This window comes from Bubalus bubalis, chromosome 5 (genome assembly GCF_019923935.1).
Source record: "Bubalus bubalis isolate 160015118507 breed Murrah chromosome 5, NDDB_SH_1, whole genome shotgun sequence".
Taxonomy (NCBI): Eukaryota; Metazoa; Chordata; class Mammalia; order Artiodactyla; family Bovidae; genus Bubalus; species Bubalus bubalis.
The window spans coordinates 37,907,104-37,924,980 of NC_059161.1; the positions used below are offsets into that span (position 1 = coordinate 37,907,104).

The window sequence follows — 17,877 nt, forward strand, 5'->3', positions numbered from 1 at the left end:
GGGGATCCCCTGCAGAAGGGAAAGGTTACCCACTTCAGTATTCTGGCCTGGAGAATTCCATGGACCGTATAGTCCATGGCATCACAGAGTCGGACACGACTGAGCGACTTTCATTCATTTGCATTTGTGTAGTTCAGTGTAGTCAAATGTGCAGATCTAGGACATTTGTTTCCAGTATTTGTCACCAGAGTAGATCCTTAACTGCTAAGGAGGAACTGATGTGACATAAGCATTCAACAGAAGTCCTTTCATAGTATTCGAATGTCAGGGCTGACAGCAAACCATTTCAGTGGAAACTCAGGCCTGTGAGCTCATGGGGGATACATACTCCTTGACCTGACAGTGCCTGCTGAAGGGATTACCCACATCCTAATAACAGCAGCTTCTTCAATAGAGACAGGGATTTGATCTTGAAGAAATCAGAATAGGATATGTCATTCAGCTGTTAAAAAGAAGGAAGTTTCTATTTCTAGACTAGGATGAATGAGGCAAAGACACATGGCAACCCCTTTTCCAGCTTCTCATAACTTTAATAAAAATTAACACTAATTTATCCTTTTTGTCTATAATTAAATAGTTAAGTGATAAAAGATACATGTTCTGTTCTTATTAAAATAATTGTAAGTTGGGGCTTCCCTGGTGGTCAACTGGCTAAGACTCCACGCTCTCAGTGCAGTGGGCCTGGGTTTGATCCCTGGTCAGGGAACTAGATCCCTCATGCTGCAGCTAAGAGTTCGCACGCCACGGCTAAAAGATCCTGTGTGCCACAACTAAGACCTGGCACAGCCAGATAAATAAATGAATAAACTACTTTAAAAAATAACTGTAAGCTGGAGAAAAGCTAGAATTTTCATGCTGATAGTTCCTGTAACATGGTGTTAGAGAATACTGAAGAAAATCTCATAGCTCTGCAGTAACCTGTTGGTTACTTCCTTGTATTGATAATTGTGGAAGTGCTGTCTGACTTAGTTTGACCAAAGAGCCAACGTTAAGGATGTGCAATCTGAAAATTCAGTGCATTTCCTGGGGAGGAAGGGATCTGTTCCGTTTACTGGGGGCTTCCTGACAGGGCAGAGGACCTCACCTGTCAGCTGTGTAGCAGATTCAGGCAGTGAGTATTTGGAGTAGATAATTTCCAAGGTCCTTAAAAACGTCAAGTAATATAAGACGCAGCCAAAATAACTTAAGGCAAAATACAACAAAATAGGAAAAGAAATGCTGAAGGCAAAAAAAAAAAAAAGATAATAAAAGTTAATTAGGAAATTAAAAAATCTGGTGAGTAAAGGCACATTAATAATTCTTGTAATTAATGTATTTTTTAACAGACTACTATTATTTTATTCCTTTCTTTCTGGAAAATGAAAAATCCATTAGTTTTTTTTCCTTTTGCTTTTACCCAGAAATTAAAGGTTGGTAAGTGGTAATTAGCACGGCTCCTGTCAAAGCCAATTGCCTAATGGGGACCGACATTTGACTTGAGTCCAAAGAATGGAATATGGCTAATGTAGAGTTCATTAGTCCCAGCTGCTTTCTTTGACAGTCTTTCTTCCTAACATCGGCTGTGCCCTGCTCCCTCTGTCTCTCCTATTTTTAGACTATTGCTCTGCTGCTCTGTTCTATTCTAGAAGGCCTGCAGGCACAGTGGTGCAGGGGAGGTAAGGGGTACTTGGGGCAAAATAACTTTTGACTCTACATTTGGTCTAGGGTTTGCAAAGGTCTCTGTTCGCACCCGCCTCTCTCTGGCCCTGGGGAGATGAAAGGGAACCACTCCCTCTATATCACTGTGCTGGTACTGAGCTCTTCCTCCTACTTGTTGCTCAGTCGCTCAGTCGTGTCTGACTCTTTGCGACCCCATTGACTGCAGCACGCCAGGCTTCCCTGTCCTTCACCATCTCCCAGAGCTTGCTCAAACTCATGTCCTTTGAGTCGGTGATATTCTCCAACTTCCTTCATTTAATTTAACCCCTTCCACCTTGGGCCTTAGGCTAACCTTTCATTTTTGGAAACTACTGTCCCATAAGGTTAGACTCCATGTGGGTCTGTCTCGTTCCAAAGGCCAAAGTACTTTTGCTATTCTCCTATGCAGCTGAGATGCTCAGTAGGTTTGTTTCTAATACAGAAGACCAATACCAACGCCCGGCCCATCAACTAAAGCTCTACTGTGTATCTGGTGAAAATAATTGGAGAAAACATTTTTCATTCAGTAGGGCAAAGATGGAGATGCTGATATAATTGGTGAACAGAGATAACTGCTGACACAATAGTTAAATAGAGATGCTGTTCTATTATTTCTGGAACCCAGGCTTCCTTTGCTACTGTGCTAACTATAATGTTCACAAGGCTAATTTCTTTCTTTTACACTACCAACACAAGGACTACATTTAGAAATCTTTTAGCAATCATGTTGCAAACATATTAGGTCTTTTTCATTTGGAGCTGAATTCAACTTATTATTCTGGTATTAACAAAACAAAATAATAGGGAAGGACGGGGAAGCCTGGTGTGCTGCAGTCCATGGGGTCACAGAGTCAGACATGACTGAGTGACTGAACTACAAATTAACAAAACCAGTGATCTGGATGTAGAGTAAAAGAGTATGTAGACTTAAGAGAAAATACAAGTAAGTGGAAAGAACACCAGGATTGCAACCAGAAGACCTAGGAATTCCTGGTGGTTCAGTAGTTAGGACTCTGTGCTTTCACTGCCAAGGGCCCAAGTTCAATCCCTGGCTGGGGAACTAAGATCCCACAAGCTGGGTGGTATAGCCAAAAGACCAAAACCTCAAACCAAAATAAAGCCAAAAGACCTGACTTTGAACCCTGGCCCTCCAATTAGCCTTATGATATGAGGCAAGTCACTGATCCTTCTTGAGCACGACTTTGCTCATGTACAAAATGAGAGCTGGCACGCCACACCCTCTTAAGCTCACTCAGTTTTGAGGCTCCAGTGTAGTAGGTGCTGGCACAGAGCTGACTGCAAACTGTCATAAAAATCAACTGGCATTACTGCCCCTCCAGGAGCATTTTGAGAACCTGGGGGCTCCTGTCAACTGTCTCAGTACCTGGAGGCTGCTACTGACACTGAATGGTGGGGTGGGAGGTAGGCTGCTACTCTTCCTGCAAAGCACAGGACAGTTCAACATAGTGAATTATCATCCCACATCCCACGTGTCTACCCTCCCACTGCCACCACATGACTTTCATGTCATGCTGGCTGTTCACAGGAATGAAAACCCATTCCAAATCAGCCCCAAACCTAATTCTGTTTTATATACAGAGTATTTTTTCCAGTTTTAACATTCCCTAGCTTTTTCAAGAATGCAGCCACCTTGTAAATCAAGGACAGATGTGGTATACTGCCCAGAACGTCACTGTTTTGGGAACTCCCATTATGAAGGGCGATGCTGCTTGTGGAATTTGAGTCACCAATCACTATGTACCATGCATGGCTGCTTCTAACAAACTCAAGGTAATTCAATTGTAAGGATAAGCACCTGAGAGCTTCCTTATGCCTTTTGATGGTCATCTACAGAAAAGGGCATACTGAGATGGATACAGACCATCTTATTGAAAATTATTTTCCTTTGTTTCCATTTGGAGGTATTGTGTTGATGAAGGTATACATGTAGGTAGGTTATCAGCTCTGGCTTTCATTTAAGGATAATTAAGAAAGCATTATAAAATATGCTATTAAAAAAGAAAATATTGGGGCAAGTGAGAACCAATGGCATAAGGCATTAGTAGGAGTATGCTGAGTAGACCTGATCCCTCCTTGAGGAAGGTCATAGGAGAAGCCAATAGCTCTTTTTGTTCTGTTTGTTTTTTGCATCTCTGCCTCACCTTAGGACTTATTGTTACATTTCTTTATTTAATAATTAGCCAATGTATTCTTAACAGTATTCCATTTTCCTCTAAGTATGCTTAAAAAGTAAGTCAAATAAGTCAATAACTAATTATCTTTTTCCCTGCAAGAGAAATTGCATTGTAGATTACAAAACTTGAAGAACAAGTTAGCACAGAAACAAGAGGAATATAAACCAGAAGTCTCTGTTCTGCACCCAGAGAGACCTGGAGTCGTATCTCACAGAGATTGATTTAACGACCTTTTTATATCCCCTGCTGATAAAACATATTAGAAAACTGGAAAGTTTCACAGTGGTAATGGATATAATTTCACAATACTGAATTAGATATTAGAAATGGTAAATTAGACTCTCTGTATGTCCCTATGGTCTGCAAATTTAATATGTGCCTTTAAACAAACAAAAAAATTCATTAACTTGAGAAATAAGTTTGTGACCATAATCAACATTGATGCATCACCTTCTCTACCATTATTTGTGTTTAAAATTCTGCAGTTCCATCTTTAGAATGAGAATTGTGCATCTGGGCTTCCGTGATGGTCCAGTGGTTAAGAATCTGCCTTCCAACGCCGGGGGTTCAGGTTTGATCACTGGTCAGGGAGCTAAGATCCAACATGCTTTGGGGCCAAAACACCAAAAGATAAAACACAAGCAGTGTTGGAACAAATTCAATAAAGACTTTCAAAATGGTCCACATCAAAAAAAAAAGGAAAAGAATAGTAGGTTCATTACTATGATGGTTGCATAGATTATATCATGAAAAGAGATATATCATTTGTCTGATGTAGAAGGAAAAGACAAAAAAAAAAAGGATAGTTGGTCTGAAACACGACAGCTTCTATTCCATGCCCTTCACAACTACTATACACAGAGAACATATGAACTTGCAATTAGAGGAGCTGGTGCAGCCTTATGGTTCAATATGTAAAGAAAGCTGGAATGGCTTTTCTGAAGAAGACCCAAAGCCCATCTTCTAGTCTGTTCCAGAACATTCTGAAAGGCAGGGGGCAGAGGAGTATGTAAGTAGCTATAATGACTAGGCTAAAGGCATTTACTGACACTGACACGCAACCCAAGGTTTTCTTTGGCATGTTGCTGGCCACCAGCTACATGGGGTCTCGTCTGGTTCGTTTGGGGTTCTCCACGTCTCCAGGCAGTGAACTCGTCCTTGCTGAAATGCTCCTCAGAGAACGCAAGCTCTGCACCTGCTGGAGGCGTAGGCTAAGTTCCTGATTACAGGCCTGTTGAACAGCTTCCGTCTTCTTTATGTCCCAGTTCAAAGCAACAGCCAGTGCTTTAGGGTCCTCCTTGGCAACCAACTGCGGTGAGAAGAAGAACCATTGAGAACCAGCCCCTCTGCTGCTCTCGCGATTTTCTTTAGGGGAGGTGAGAGTCGGCAGTATCAGTCTCTAGCTTTATGCTGAGATGCCAGGTTTCCTTCCTATTGAGCCGTCACAGGCGTCTGCTCACCGTACAACAACAACAGGAAAGGACCTCTAGAGAGCAGTTTACTTGGAGCATAAAGTCCTCCGCTCACAGGAAATTTAGCCAAGTTCAATTCAATACAGCCTCTTTCCCTTCTAGCTACACTGAGGTAGTTAGTGCTGGGGACAGGGACAAGGAGGAGCACCCACTCTGATGGGTTCCCTTCTAGTTCCCTGGTCTGAAAGTCAGTACAAGATGAGCCCGTTGCACAGGTCCTTCCCAGGAATATTTCATGTACCTCTGGGCCTGTGGATCTTTTTCAACCACTGGCAGATGCATCTCAGAAGCCTGAGTCCTGTAACTCCTCCCTGTCGGAGTCAGACATTTCATTACCTACTCTGGACTAGAGAATAAGATTCTCTGAGAGAGTGCACCCATTTTGTTTAAGATTCAGATTATGTGAGACGTTTGTAAACGCTTTGCATGTGGTGGTTTAGTTGCTAAGTCGTGTCCAACTCTTGGGACCCCATGGACAGGGAATCCTGACAGGCTATAGTTCATGTGGTTCTCCAGGCAAGAATACTGGAGTGGGTTGCCATTTCCTTCTCCAGGGGATCTTCCCAACCCAGGAATCAAACCCAGGTCTCCTGCATTGTAGGCGGATTCTTTACCAACTGAGCTATAAGGGAAGCTTTGCATGTAATATTAGGCAAATTGGAAGCTATGATTCAGGGTCTGCAGAGGTGAAAAAACACTGATACAAGTGTCTCCCTACAAAGGTCAGGGTCCCTGGTGCTCGCCCACCTCCAGATCCTGACTAGATAAACTCAGCTCTGGGGCAGGTTTCTCCTTCAGGGCCAAGAGGATCTGGCTCGCAGGTGTAACTTCCGAGGAGCTCTCTCTAATGCCTGTGTCAACAGCATCCCTCTCGTCCCCAAGGTCAGCTCTGGACTCTGCAAAGCAGATGTGAGATAGAGGACACATCAGCATGCCACACGCAGACACAGCCACACCAACAACCAGCCAGAGCAATCAGGCGGGCAGATAGCAGCCTGCCATCTTAGAATACCCACAGCTGTGGCATCACTCTTCTTGAGCACACGGGAAGCATCTGGCTCTCTCTCAAGGAAAGGCTCCTACTGAGATCTCAGCACAATGCCTACCTTGCTGCTTCGACAAGATGCCACCTTCCTTCTCCAGAGCCCGAAGGTAAAGTTCCAGGAGCTGCCTGGACTGACGGGCTTCCTCTCTTTGGTCAAGCACCTGCTGGAGGGTGTTCTGGAGCCCCTGGACTGCCACATGACTTTGGCCGAGTTCCTGAGCCAGCTCCGAACATGGGACATCAATGAGCATCTGACAAACAAATACTGGCTTTAAGACATCTGAAAGTACTTTCCGAATATGGTGTTATGTCTCTCAAATGCATCAATTTCAAAGACTCATTTCATCTAGTTCCCAAAGTTACCCAATATGGCTGCCTGAGAGTTAGGAGTGATGTGCTGTGCTGCGCTAAGTCTCTTCAGTTGTGTCTGGCTCTTTGCGACCTCATGGACTGTAGTCCTCCAGGCTCCTCTGCCCATGGGATTCTCCAGGCAAGAATCCTCTTGCAGGGCATCTTCCCGACTGAGGGACTGAACTTGCGTCTCTTAAGTCTCCTGCACTGGCAGGCAAGTTCTTTACCACTAGTGCCACCTCGGGAAGCCCGGGAGTCAGGAGAGAGGCATGTAACTTTTTCAGTTTCCCTCTGGTGAAAGAATTAGGAAAATGTTGCCTTTAGTACCTTATTAAAAACAAAACAGGATGTCCCTGGTGGTCTAGAGGTTAAGACTCTGCACTCCTACTGCAGGGGGCTCAGATTCGATCCCTGGTGGGGGCACTAAGATCCCACCTGCTGCACTCACTATGCACCACCGAGAAAACAGACGTAAAACGCTTAGGACAGAAAGTGACAAGGAGGGCTGCAGGAGTTTGTGAAAGGCTTCTTTGAGGAGCCACTTTATAAGTTACCCTTAACTTTGATATTGCATCCATTTTTGAACAAGTAATATTAATACACATTCATAAGGTCCAACATTCAAGAGGCACAAACTTTATGAGGGAAGTACTAGTATTACCACCATTTCATAGATGAGGAGAACGAGGCAAGAGCAGTTAATAACTTTGCAAGGATCAGTGTCAGTGCTAATCTTTAGGATCCTGTGCTCTTCCCTTCTCTCCCTTCCATTCTCACTCCCCATGGTTCCTTTACCTGCCATTTTTCTCCTACCTGCCATGTGGCCAGCCTCTGCAAGCTCCTGTCCTAAGCTTCCCTGCGCAGAGTCTAGCTGTCAGGGCTGGGTTCACTTGTATTCCAGCGTCCCTGTTCTGGTGAGGACTGTTATGCCCTTTATCCTAAGGGTATCATAATTTGCTAGTCTGTTGGGATGGGAAGGGATCTCATGACCCCTTTCTGTTTCTTAAAGAAGAAAAAACCAAAGAAGAAAAAAATTCCTGCCTTTCCTTTGCCTGGCCCCAACCTTTCCATGGCAGGTACCTCTTGTTCTTCAGTTTCTTTCTGTGTCCCCTCTTGGGACCTGCCAATGTTTCTCAACTAAACTTCTATGAATTTATTCTATGGACAAGCACGTGTGCAAAATGACACTGGTCTAAGTTTTTTTGCAGCACAGACTAAATAGCGAGACTAATAACATGCATGTCCCCCACTGGGGAGACTCATTAAATGAGTTATGGTGGGACTTCCCAGATGGTCCAGTGGCTAAGAGTCTGCTTTCCCAACGCAGGGGGCTTGGGTTCAATCCCTGGTCAGGAAACTAGGCCCCAAATGTTGTAACCAAGAGTTCACATGCCTCGACTAAAGATCCTGCATGTCACAACTAAGACCTGGCACAGCAAAATAAATAAATAGGAAAATGTAGGCATGAAATGGAATACTATGCAGCGATGAAAAAGAACAAGGTATCTTTTGTAAAGTGATCTGGAAAACTTTCTAAACTTCGTTGAAACAGAATGTGCAAAGTGTGATGAAAGTGGAAGAGGAGGACATGTATATGTAATTGTATATAAAATGGGCTTCCCAGGTGGCTCAGTGGTAAAGGATCCACCTGCCAATGTTGGAAACTTGGGTTCAATCTCTGGGTTGGGAAGATCCCCTGGGGTAGGAAATGGCAACCCACTCTAGTATTCTTGCCTGATAAATTCCATGGACAGAGGAGCCTGGGGTTGCAAAGAGCTGGTCACGACTGAGCGAGAGCATATATAAACTATCTCTGGAATGGGAAACTGACAGACTGGCTGTCTCCAGGAAGGAAAGCTGGGTGGCTGGGGACAGAAGTCAGACTTTCTGTATATCTGTTTTTTCCAAACAGCTTTATTGAGATATAGTTCACACACCACACAATTCACTGATTGAAGCATATACGTAAGTGGAGTTTAGTAAAATGAGTGGGCTTTTTTTGTGATTGTGCAGTCACAACCACAGTCTTAGAACAGTCACCAGCCCAGAAAAAACTGTACCCATCAGTAGTTACTCTCCATTCCTACTCACAGTCTCCAGAAACCCAACCCCCAGGCAACCACTAATCTACCGTCTACCCCTACAGACTTGCATAGTTTGGCCATTTCATAAAAATGCTATCATAAAATCTGTGGCCTTTCATGTCTGGCTTCTTTAATTTAGCCCAATGTTTTAAAAATTTCTCCACGTTATCGTCATTGTTAGGCGCTAAGTCCTGTCCAACTCTTTGCACCCCCATGGACGGTAGCTCACCAGGCTCCTCTGTCCATGGGATTCTCCAGGTAAGAGAATTGCCATTCCCTCCTCCAGGGGATCTTTCTGACCCAGGGATCAAATATGAGTCTCCTGCACTACAGGTAGATTCTTTACTGTCTGAGGCACCAGGGAAGCCTAATGTATTAATACTTCATTCCTTCCTATGGCTGAATAAAATATTCATTATTTGGATAGAGAACATTTTATTTATTCATCAGCTGATGGACATTTGGTTTGTTTTATTCTTGGCTATGTCTCTTGGATTTTGAACCATGTGAATGTATTAGTATTATTTATTCAAAATAAAAATACAAGATTAGAAAATAACCAAAAGGTCACCTCCTTCAAGGAGACTTCCTTGATCTCCCAATCTAGAGTAGCCCCCACCATCTGGGCACACTGCTGGTTTCGTCCACCTCCTTCCACCAGAATTTGAGTTTCATCAGAGCAGGGACTGTGTCTGGCTTGTTCACCACTGTGGGTGGTAAGTCGCTTCAGTTGTGTCTGACTCTTTGAGATCCCATGGACTGTAGCCCACCAGGCTCCTCTGTCCATGCGGATTCTCCAGGCAAGAATACTGGAGTGGCTTGCCATGCCCTCTTCCAGGGGGTCTTCCCGACCCAGGGATTGAATCCAGGTCTCCTGCACTGGTAGGCGGGTTCTTTTCCACTGCCACAACCTGGGAAGCCCTGTAACCCTGTGCAAAGAACTATGCCACACACAGGGAAGGGGCTCAATAAATATTTTTCTGAATTATCACATACTATTTTTACTCCAATTTTACTGGAGAGGAAACGTAAGCAGAGAGGGTAAGTGACTGGCTACAGTCTTTGTGATGGAGCTGAGATTTAACTCACATTCTTTAGCAGTACCTCCTTGTCCCACCCTTGGGCCTAAATAGTCTATGTGGGGCTGTGGCATCTGTATTTTTTAAAAAAGCTCCACTGATGATTCTGATGCAGAGTGAGGAGTAAAAAATTTCTGCTCCAAGCAAGAGAATTAGAAAAATGAAGAACCTTGGCTGTCATCTGAGAACTATTTAAAAATGAAGGAATAATGAAATTATGGTGGCAAGATGCATGGAAAGTAGGCCACGGAGGGCAGCAGAGGCCAGGTGAGTGTGGCTGCAGAGGAGGCTCACCTGGAGCTCCTCCTCGGACAGCAGGATGATGCTAGATAGGTCTTCCTTCAGCTGCCTGGCCACGTTTTTCCACTTCAACCCTGCCCCGCTGTCTGTTTCATCTCTGTCGAAGGACTCTTGGGTAATCCAAGCGGTACCTCCATCTGATACAGGGAGAAAATGCCAGTTAAGAGTCAGATTAACCTGCAGTGCTCTTTTCACTTCCTCCCCCAACTCAGACCTCCAGGATGTCAGCACGTCCTTCCGACCGACCATTTAGAATAATTTCGATGCTGAAGGAAGCACCTTTTCTCAGGGATTCATGGGAAAACCAATCCCCATCTAGGGCCTTAACTTTCCCACTTGTTCTATCTCTCATTTATTTCTGTGTGAAACTGGTCTGTATTCTTTTATGGAAAGCCACTTAAATCCAGTGTACGGTCATGCATACCCAGGGTGCCACCGTGCTTCCCTTTAGGTTAGTTTTTTGTCTATTTCCGTATCCAAAAACATTTTTCCTCATCAGCATATCTCTGTGCTTGGGGATGGGTCTGTCTCTCTCTTTTTAAACTTTTTATTTTGTATTGGCGTATAGCTGATTAACAATGTTGTGCTAGTTTCAGGTGGACAGCACAAGGACTCAGCCGTACATGTATTTGTCCTCCCCCGACTCCCGATCCAGGCTGCCACACAACACTGAGCAGAGTTCCCTGTGCTGTACAGTAGGTCCTTGTTGGCTATCCATTTTAAATACAGTAGTGTGAACATGTTCATCCCAAACTCCCTGTCGGGATGAGTCTCGTTCTTTTTTTTTTTTAATTAAATTATTTGGCAGCACAGGGTCTTAGGTGCAGCACTGGGGATCTAGTTTTCTGACCAGGGATCTAACCCAGGCCCCCTGCATTAGAAGCTTGGAGTCTTAGTCACTGGATCACCAGGAAAGTTCAGGTCTCATTCTTGACTGGAGGAGCTGCAGCCACTATTTGCTGTCTCTAGGGCCTGAGTAAAAAGGTGGTTGGGAAAGTCATTGCTGAAGGGTGATTTCCACACTTTGGTGGCCTGGGGACTCTCCTCAAGACACTTCTTTAGCTCTTTGATCCTTGCTCATCCATATTAGTTCCCTCTGCATTGCCGGTGAGAATGACGGTAATGATAGTGACAGGGAATACTGATTTATCTGACTGTATGCCAGATAAGCCCCACTCCAGTACTCTTGCCTGGAAAATCCCATGGACGGAGGAGCCTGGTAGGCTGTAGTCCATGCGGTCGCTAGGAGTCGGACACGGCTGAGCGACTTCACTTTCACTTTCCACTTTCATGCACTGGAGAAGGAAATGGCAACCCACTCCAGTGTTCTTGCCTGGAGAATCCCAGGGATGGGAGAGCCTGGCGGGCTGCGTCTATGGGGTCGCACAGAGTCGGACACGACTGAAGCGACTTAGCAGCAGCAGCAGCAGCATGCCAGATAAGATGTAAATGCTTTCTATCAGTGGCTCTTTCCTGGGAGTGATTCTGCTCACCACACACCTGTAGACATGTGAGAATATCTAGAGGCATTTTGGGTTGTCACAATTAAGGTGAGGAGATGCTACTGGTACCTAGTGGGTAAAGGCCAGCGATGCTGCTAAGTATCCTACAATGCACAGGACAGCACGCCCACAACAAAGAATTTCCTGGCCCAACATGTCAACAGCATTGTTGAGAAGCCCTGGCTTGATATGTACTATGTTCTCGCATCCTTACAACAACCCGAGGAGACAGGTACGATAACTACTGTCTCAATAAGGGGCTGAGAAGTTAGATAATTTGCTCAGGGTCACATGACTATTAAATGGCAGAGCTGGGATTCAGACCAGGTAGTCTGACCCTATCTGTGGCCCACATCCCTCTGCCCTGCTGTGTTTTAGTTGCTGTGGGTCCGTGAGTTACTTGAGACCTGACTGCATCTCATTCATCTTCATCCCCCGACTCAGCGTCACTCTGGCATACAGAAGGCGCTCAGTAATGCTTGCTGCATAAATGCTGAAACAGCCAAACAGCAACCAGGTGCCGCGTGTAGGAAAGTACATCATGATGGAGGGTATACTGTATATACGGCCAGCATTTCTTACCTGAATTGTATGTCCACTTCTCATTCCCAGCCAATACCACAAACTTAGTATTGGCAGGAAGACACAGGAAGTAATCATCATCATCCACTATGGTGCCATCCTCTGCCAAGACTAGGGTTACTGGTGCCAGGGACTTATCAATGGCCAGAATGTCACAAGCTGAGAGGAATAAAATATTTGGCAATTGACAAATATCCATAGGGAAATTATATCTGTCTTTGTACTCAATATGTATGCCCCCAGAGCCTAGAAAAATCCCTGGTAGCTAATAATAACTATAATGATGACCACTAATACTAATATAACATTTACCATGTGCCTGGTACTATACTAAGTGCTTTTCATATACAGTACTTAATTTCATAACAATTCTGTGGTAGATACTACTGTTACTCCCATTTTTACAGATGTCAAACCCAACACTCAGAGAGGTTAAGTAACTTGCTCAAGGTCACACAGTAAGTAACTGGCATTTAAACCCATACAGTCTGGCTCTTGAAAACGTTTTTTCTCCAGCTACTCAATACCCTCATTAGGAGGCATTCGACTCTTTCCTTGGATGAACAACCAACAAAAGTCTGATTTGATTCTTTGAGAATAAGCATCTTTCGTTCATTTTCTCAGTGGTCTAAATGACTCAAATTCTCCCATGTGTCCAGAGAAAAAGAAAATTTCAAAAAAGAAAGAAAAAAATACTTTATGTTCTTGCAGTATCTTCACAGTCTTACTAACCTACAGGAAAGAATAAAGGAGGCAGAAGACAGAAGATTGTAACAGGAACTTTTCATCTGTGTGATCAATGGGCAAGAGGTTTTGTCCAGGGCAGGTCTGTACTTGCCTAATGATGGCAATGCCTAAAATGCTAATGGGACTAGAGCACGCAGAAAAGTAGCTAAGAGACTACAAATATCATCGGGCAATATCGTCTTGCACCCAGCAAACCTTTCACAGGCCGAGCTCCAAACCCTGCATAGGCCGAGCTCCAGAAACACAAGCACTTATATGGGTCTCTGTGCCAAGTGCATCCAGCCACTGCACTAAAGGGGCACTAAAACTTAAGAAGCCTCACGCCAAGAAAAATTATGTAAACACTTATATGGCAAAAGCTATGTCACTGAAGCATTTAGAGTGCTTTGGTTGTTTCTGTGTCTCTGAAAGACTTCTATCGGATACGGGCTAGGCTGAGTGACTCTGGGAGGAAGCTCTGAACAGGCAGACATACATACACCTTCACTACCTGCCTAGGGATGACTCACACGTTTAACCTCAAGAACTTTTTTCGGTAAACAGTTTATTGCTACAGGCTAATAACTTGTAAGTCATTTGAATATATCATCTCCTTGGAGAGTCCCAACAATTCAGTGAAGCAGGGCTGGAAATATAGCCCCTTTGCCGAGGAGAAAATTGGGGATCAACAGATGGTTACCTGTAAGGTCAGGCAACTAGTAACAACAGTATGAGGCTCAGAACTTTTGAAAGCTAGGTCACTCACAGCAGCTGTTCCTTGTCTGGACCTCTGGGACGGTGGGTAGCGGCTCCCTCTTTACCGCACAGGTACCTGCTAGAGCTGACGGTGGAAACCCGCCCCCATCTCGCTGTAGGCTCACCTTGGGGCCCCAGTACCACCTTAGGGAGCCCGAGTGGCAGGACTACACCAGGCTGGGTTCGATCCACAATCTGAGTCACCGGAGGCAAGACACCGAAGTAGAGTCTGTTTTAATTCATTTGCATATTGCTTCCCGTCTGCCTTTCCACCATATGAATCTCACATAAAGTAAATTAAGTTAAAACGCTTGGCACAAACGCTGTGAAACTGATAAGTCGCTATACCCACGTGAGTCATATCTGTCCCAAGGCTCCTCCACTTGAGTTACAAGAAGCCCCAAGTCGTCTTTCTTGATCTCGGTTAGCCCCGCTGGACATCCTCACCCTGCCCTTGGCTCCCTTCAGCCCAGGCTCCAGCCCCCCAAACCCTCGCCCCGGTCCCGTGACCACCTTTGTTCCTCAGCTCCTTGAGGCAAGAGGCCGCCACGCCGTGCTGTTCCCGGCTTTTGTTGCGGCGCAGCAAACACTGCTTTAGAGCCCGGATCTCGCCGGGTTCCGGAGCTGCAGGGCCGCCGGGTACCTCCATCCTCTTCAGGGTGGGACCAGACCGACTAGAAGTCAGGGTGGCGGGGGCGCGGGAGTCCTCCCCAATTCCATCCCTCACGGCATGCCGGGAAATGTAGTTCTCTTCCTAGCAAATCACGCGTCGGACCAAGGCACGCCGGGAGATGGAGTTCTAGTTGCTGCTAATCACCTGCGGCTCACGGGAGCATGCCGGGAGCTGTAGTCTGTGGGTTCAAAGCCAACTTAGGTCGCGCAATTCAGTCCAGGAGGTGTTTTTGTTTTCGTACCTTATATTAAGGAGTTGCATTTGCCCGTTCAAAATGAGGTCAGTAGGGGTTAATTCTGCAGTATGATGGACACGCGTGTATATTTCCTTGAATTATTTCCTTGAACTCTTTCTTCCATGTATGTTGTTTAGTTGCTAAGTCGTGTCCCACTCTTTTGGGAACCCCTGGACTGTAGCCCGCCAGGCTCCTCTGTCCATGGGATTTCCCAGGCACGAATACTGGAGTGGGTTGCCATTTCCTTTCCCAAGGGATCTTCCTCACCCAGAGATCGAACTGGGGTCTCCTGCATTGCAGATTCTTTACCGCTGAGCCACCGGGGTCTCAAAGAGTAGGACAGGACTGAGCGAATGAACTGAACTAAGCCAACTGGGAAGCCTCTTTTGCATATATAGATGCATGATATTAATACTTAAAGCAGTGTCATTTTACTTTGTACTGTTTGTTTTTCCTTTCCAACCTGAAAAGATCTATAAAATGTTCACGCTGATTTGAAGGAAATCAGTTTTAAAAATTGAAGACTGTAGTTTTCAGTCTTGCTGAAGACATAACAGAGAAGCACAAAATACTCCCACATTTCCACGCATTCGATTCTCTGCTTCATATCTGTAAATTGGGTTGGAACCTCGTAATGAAATGCTTAAATATTAGGTTAAACATTATAATCTCAAATCAGAGAGAAAAGGGGAAATCTCATCACTGTTGAGATTGTCCAGATGCTGCTTGACAACGTTTGTCCTTGTTCTAATACTGCTACTTAGGGAAAAGTCTGTGTTTTTCACTCCTGAAAAACCAGCACTTAAGATTGAAATAATACAAAAAATATCAAAAAGTTTCCTGGCTTAAAAGGGGCGCATTTTATATAAACAAGGAATAATTTGTTATTTCTGTTATTCCTGGCCTGCTGCAGTCCATGGGGTCTCAAAGAATCGGACACGACTGAGCGACTGAACTGAACTGAAGGAATATTATAAGCCTGTATTAATTCAGGGTCAATCCCTTTAATATTTTATTAAAGGAAATCAGATATTATCTCTTAAGAAAAATACATTTAAAACAGTGTTTGGTAGGAAGAATTGTTAACTGAGGCAATACTTTTGAGTACGCCATCACTGATCAAACACAACTGCGATATGAACTGACTGATATTTCTAATGTACACAGCTCTTTCGTGCATGTAATGTTACAATTGGCTTAAAATCTAACAACTCAACCACTATAAAGTAATAAAGGTTCGTAGAAGCCTTACCTCTCCCAAAAGCACTCGCCTTCTGAGTTCTTCTAATAGACCTGCAGACAGTTATCGGACTCCTGTCTCCAAGATGTTTTAATTATGTGAGCGTGTGTGTGTGTGTGTGTGTGTGTGTGTGTGTGTGTGTGTGTATTTGCCCTGGACTTGAGAGCAGGAGTTGTCTTGTATCTTATTTCTCACACCTACCAAGCAGCCAATAGTAAGCACTCAACAAATGGTACTGAACCAAATCATCAATTGATTAATTAATTTCCAAGTCTCTTCACATTGATTAATTAACTACTTAGCGTGTCCCTACATGGGCTGCTGTCTATGGAGTCGCACAGAGTCGGACACGACTGAAGCGACTTAGCAGCAGCACATGTGCCCATGGGCAGAGATTTAATTCAGTAAGTATAATACACATATAAGAAAGCAAAGGATAGACTTCGGTTTTGCTGTAAAGGAGAGACCAAATGGAAATAGCGCATGTTGACCTTGTGGTGGGAGTTCCCCTCTTCTCCCACAGTGACCTGCCCCAACCCCCATCGATAGCTCAGTTCCGGCTACTTTAGTCTGGGCAGAGAGCGAGAGCGAGGGCGCTTGGGAGAAGCCTCGCCCCACGGCGATAGATTAGTCAGGCCTCAAAAAGATGGCGTCCTCGGAGCAGGCTGAGCAGCCGAGCCAGGTAAGGGGAGTGGGGTTGCCCAGTAGTGGTGGCGGGGACCCCCGCTGGAGTGGGGGGGGGTGGCTTTGCGGGTGGCTGGGAGCCCGGTGGGGATCCTGAGCCTCGGAAGCAGGCGCCCGCACCTCTAGCCACCTCCGGGGTCCCGCCCCTCGCCAGGTCCTCGCCGCCCGGCCCCTCCCCCGGTGACCCCTCTTTGACCACATTCCCGAGCCGGGGCTCGGAGGCGCCCGCGGCCCCCTCTTCCCGCCTGCCGGCCCCTGGGGTCCCACTTGTGCTTGGCTGGAGCGGTGGCGGGACCCTTAAGAAATCCCCCAGCCTTGAGCTGCGAGGGCTCCTGCTTGAGAGGGGTGAGAGGCTGGATCGTTCCCGGCCCTTCCGTCCCGGGAGGGGCCTGACTCCCTCAGGGTTCCCACTTCCCCGCAGCCTCAGCCTCCCTGGCCACCCTGCTGCCAGCCTCTTCGTTTTCAGTCACCTTTGCGCTTCCCCTGCTAAGTTGGAGGGTGGGAAATATACTTGGACTCTCAGTGCGTTGGTAGGAAGGGGACTCATTGTAAACAACAGACGCCACCGAGCTAATGGCTGGTAATCTGTCCTTGCTGCCCAGTTTGGTTTTCTCAGCCAGACTCCAGCCTTTCAGTCATAGATGCAGCCAAATCCCACTCCAGTTCGGGGACCTTGAAAGTGCTCACTCCTGTTAGGAAGCAGTGGATGATAAGGCTTCTGAAGGCGTTTGTAGTTCAAAGGTGGGGTGGACTGGGGGTAAGCGGTACTTTACAATTACTGAGTGTGTGCTATCATGCCGAGGACAAATTACGCTTATTATCTCGTTTAATGCTCATTACAACCCTTATGAAGTACAGGCTATTAAGCGCCATTTTGCAGGGTCTGTAACGAGCCTGATTAAGCCTGGATTTGTGTGTGACTCCACTAGTTAGTCCTGCACGTGTAAGTTTAGTTTGGATTGGACAGAGGAGGAAGAAAATGGTGTCAACCTGGACTCATCTTCATTTCTCACCTCCTTGAAACACCTGTGGACTTTTCAGCCGCCTACTGGTATTTCACTTCCTTCCTTGGCAGAAGAATACCACTTAGTGTTTCTTATTACTCTTTCATTGTTTATGATAAGTCTATTACAGGAATTGCACTTAGAGGAGTAGCGTGTTCCCCAGACCAGCTTCCGATAGCGAAGCGAATGATTCAGAGAGATGTCTGCATTGTAAAACATGAGAGATAAAGAGGGCTGCTTTGGTCTTCTCACTGTCGAAAATTCTGGAGTGT

At 45.5% G+C, this 17,877-nt stretch overlaps 2 protein-coding genes and 1 non-coding gene across 3 annotated transcripts in view; 2 read left to right on the top strand and 1 right to left on the bottom strand.

Moving 5' to 3' along the window:
• Positions 1 to 1,312: 1,312 nt before the first annotated feature.
• DFFA (DNA fragmentation factor subunit alpha) lies at positions 1,313 to 14,515 on the bottom strand. The gene is made up of 6 exons (XM_006076722.3): positions 14,283 to 14,515; positions 12,288 to 12,446; positions 10,198 to 10,340; positions 6,451 to 6,640; positions 6,092 to 6,240; positions 1,313 to 5,181 (listed from the first exon to the last, which is right to left on the bottom strand). Exons 1-6 carry the CDS (start codon positions 14,416 to 14,418, stop codon positions 4,969 to 4,971), a joined length of 990 nt encoding a protein of 329 aa, XP_006076784.1. The 5' UTR covers positions 14,419 to 14,515; the 3' UTR covers positions 1,313 to 4,968.
• On the top strand, positions 4,591 to 4,652 carry LOC112585334. The gene has a single exon (XR_003109807.1). It is a non-coding gene; the product is annotated as a small nucleolar RNA SNORD77 (small nucleolar RNA).
• A 1,967-nt stretch (positions 14,516 to 16,482) lies between the features above and the next one.
• The window catches only part of PEX14 (peroxisomal biogenesis factor 14), a 149,042-nt gene continuing 147,647 nt past the window's right edge, over positions 16,483 to 17,877 (top strand). The window contains exon 1 of the mRNA XM_006076724.4: positions 16,483 to 16,599. Coding sequence (XP_006076786.1) covers positions 16,564 to 16,599 — 36 coding nt within the window. The 5' untranslated portion in view covers positions 16,483 to 16,563. The remainder of the gene's footprint in view (positions 16,600 to 17,877) is intronic.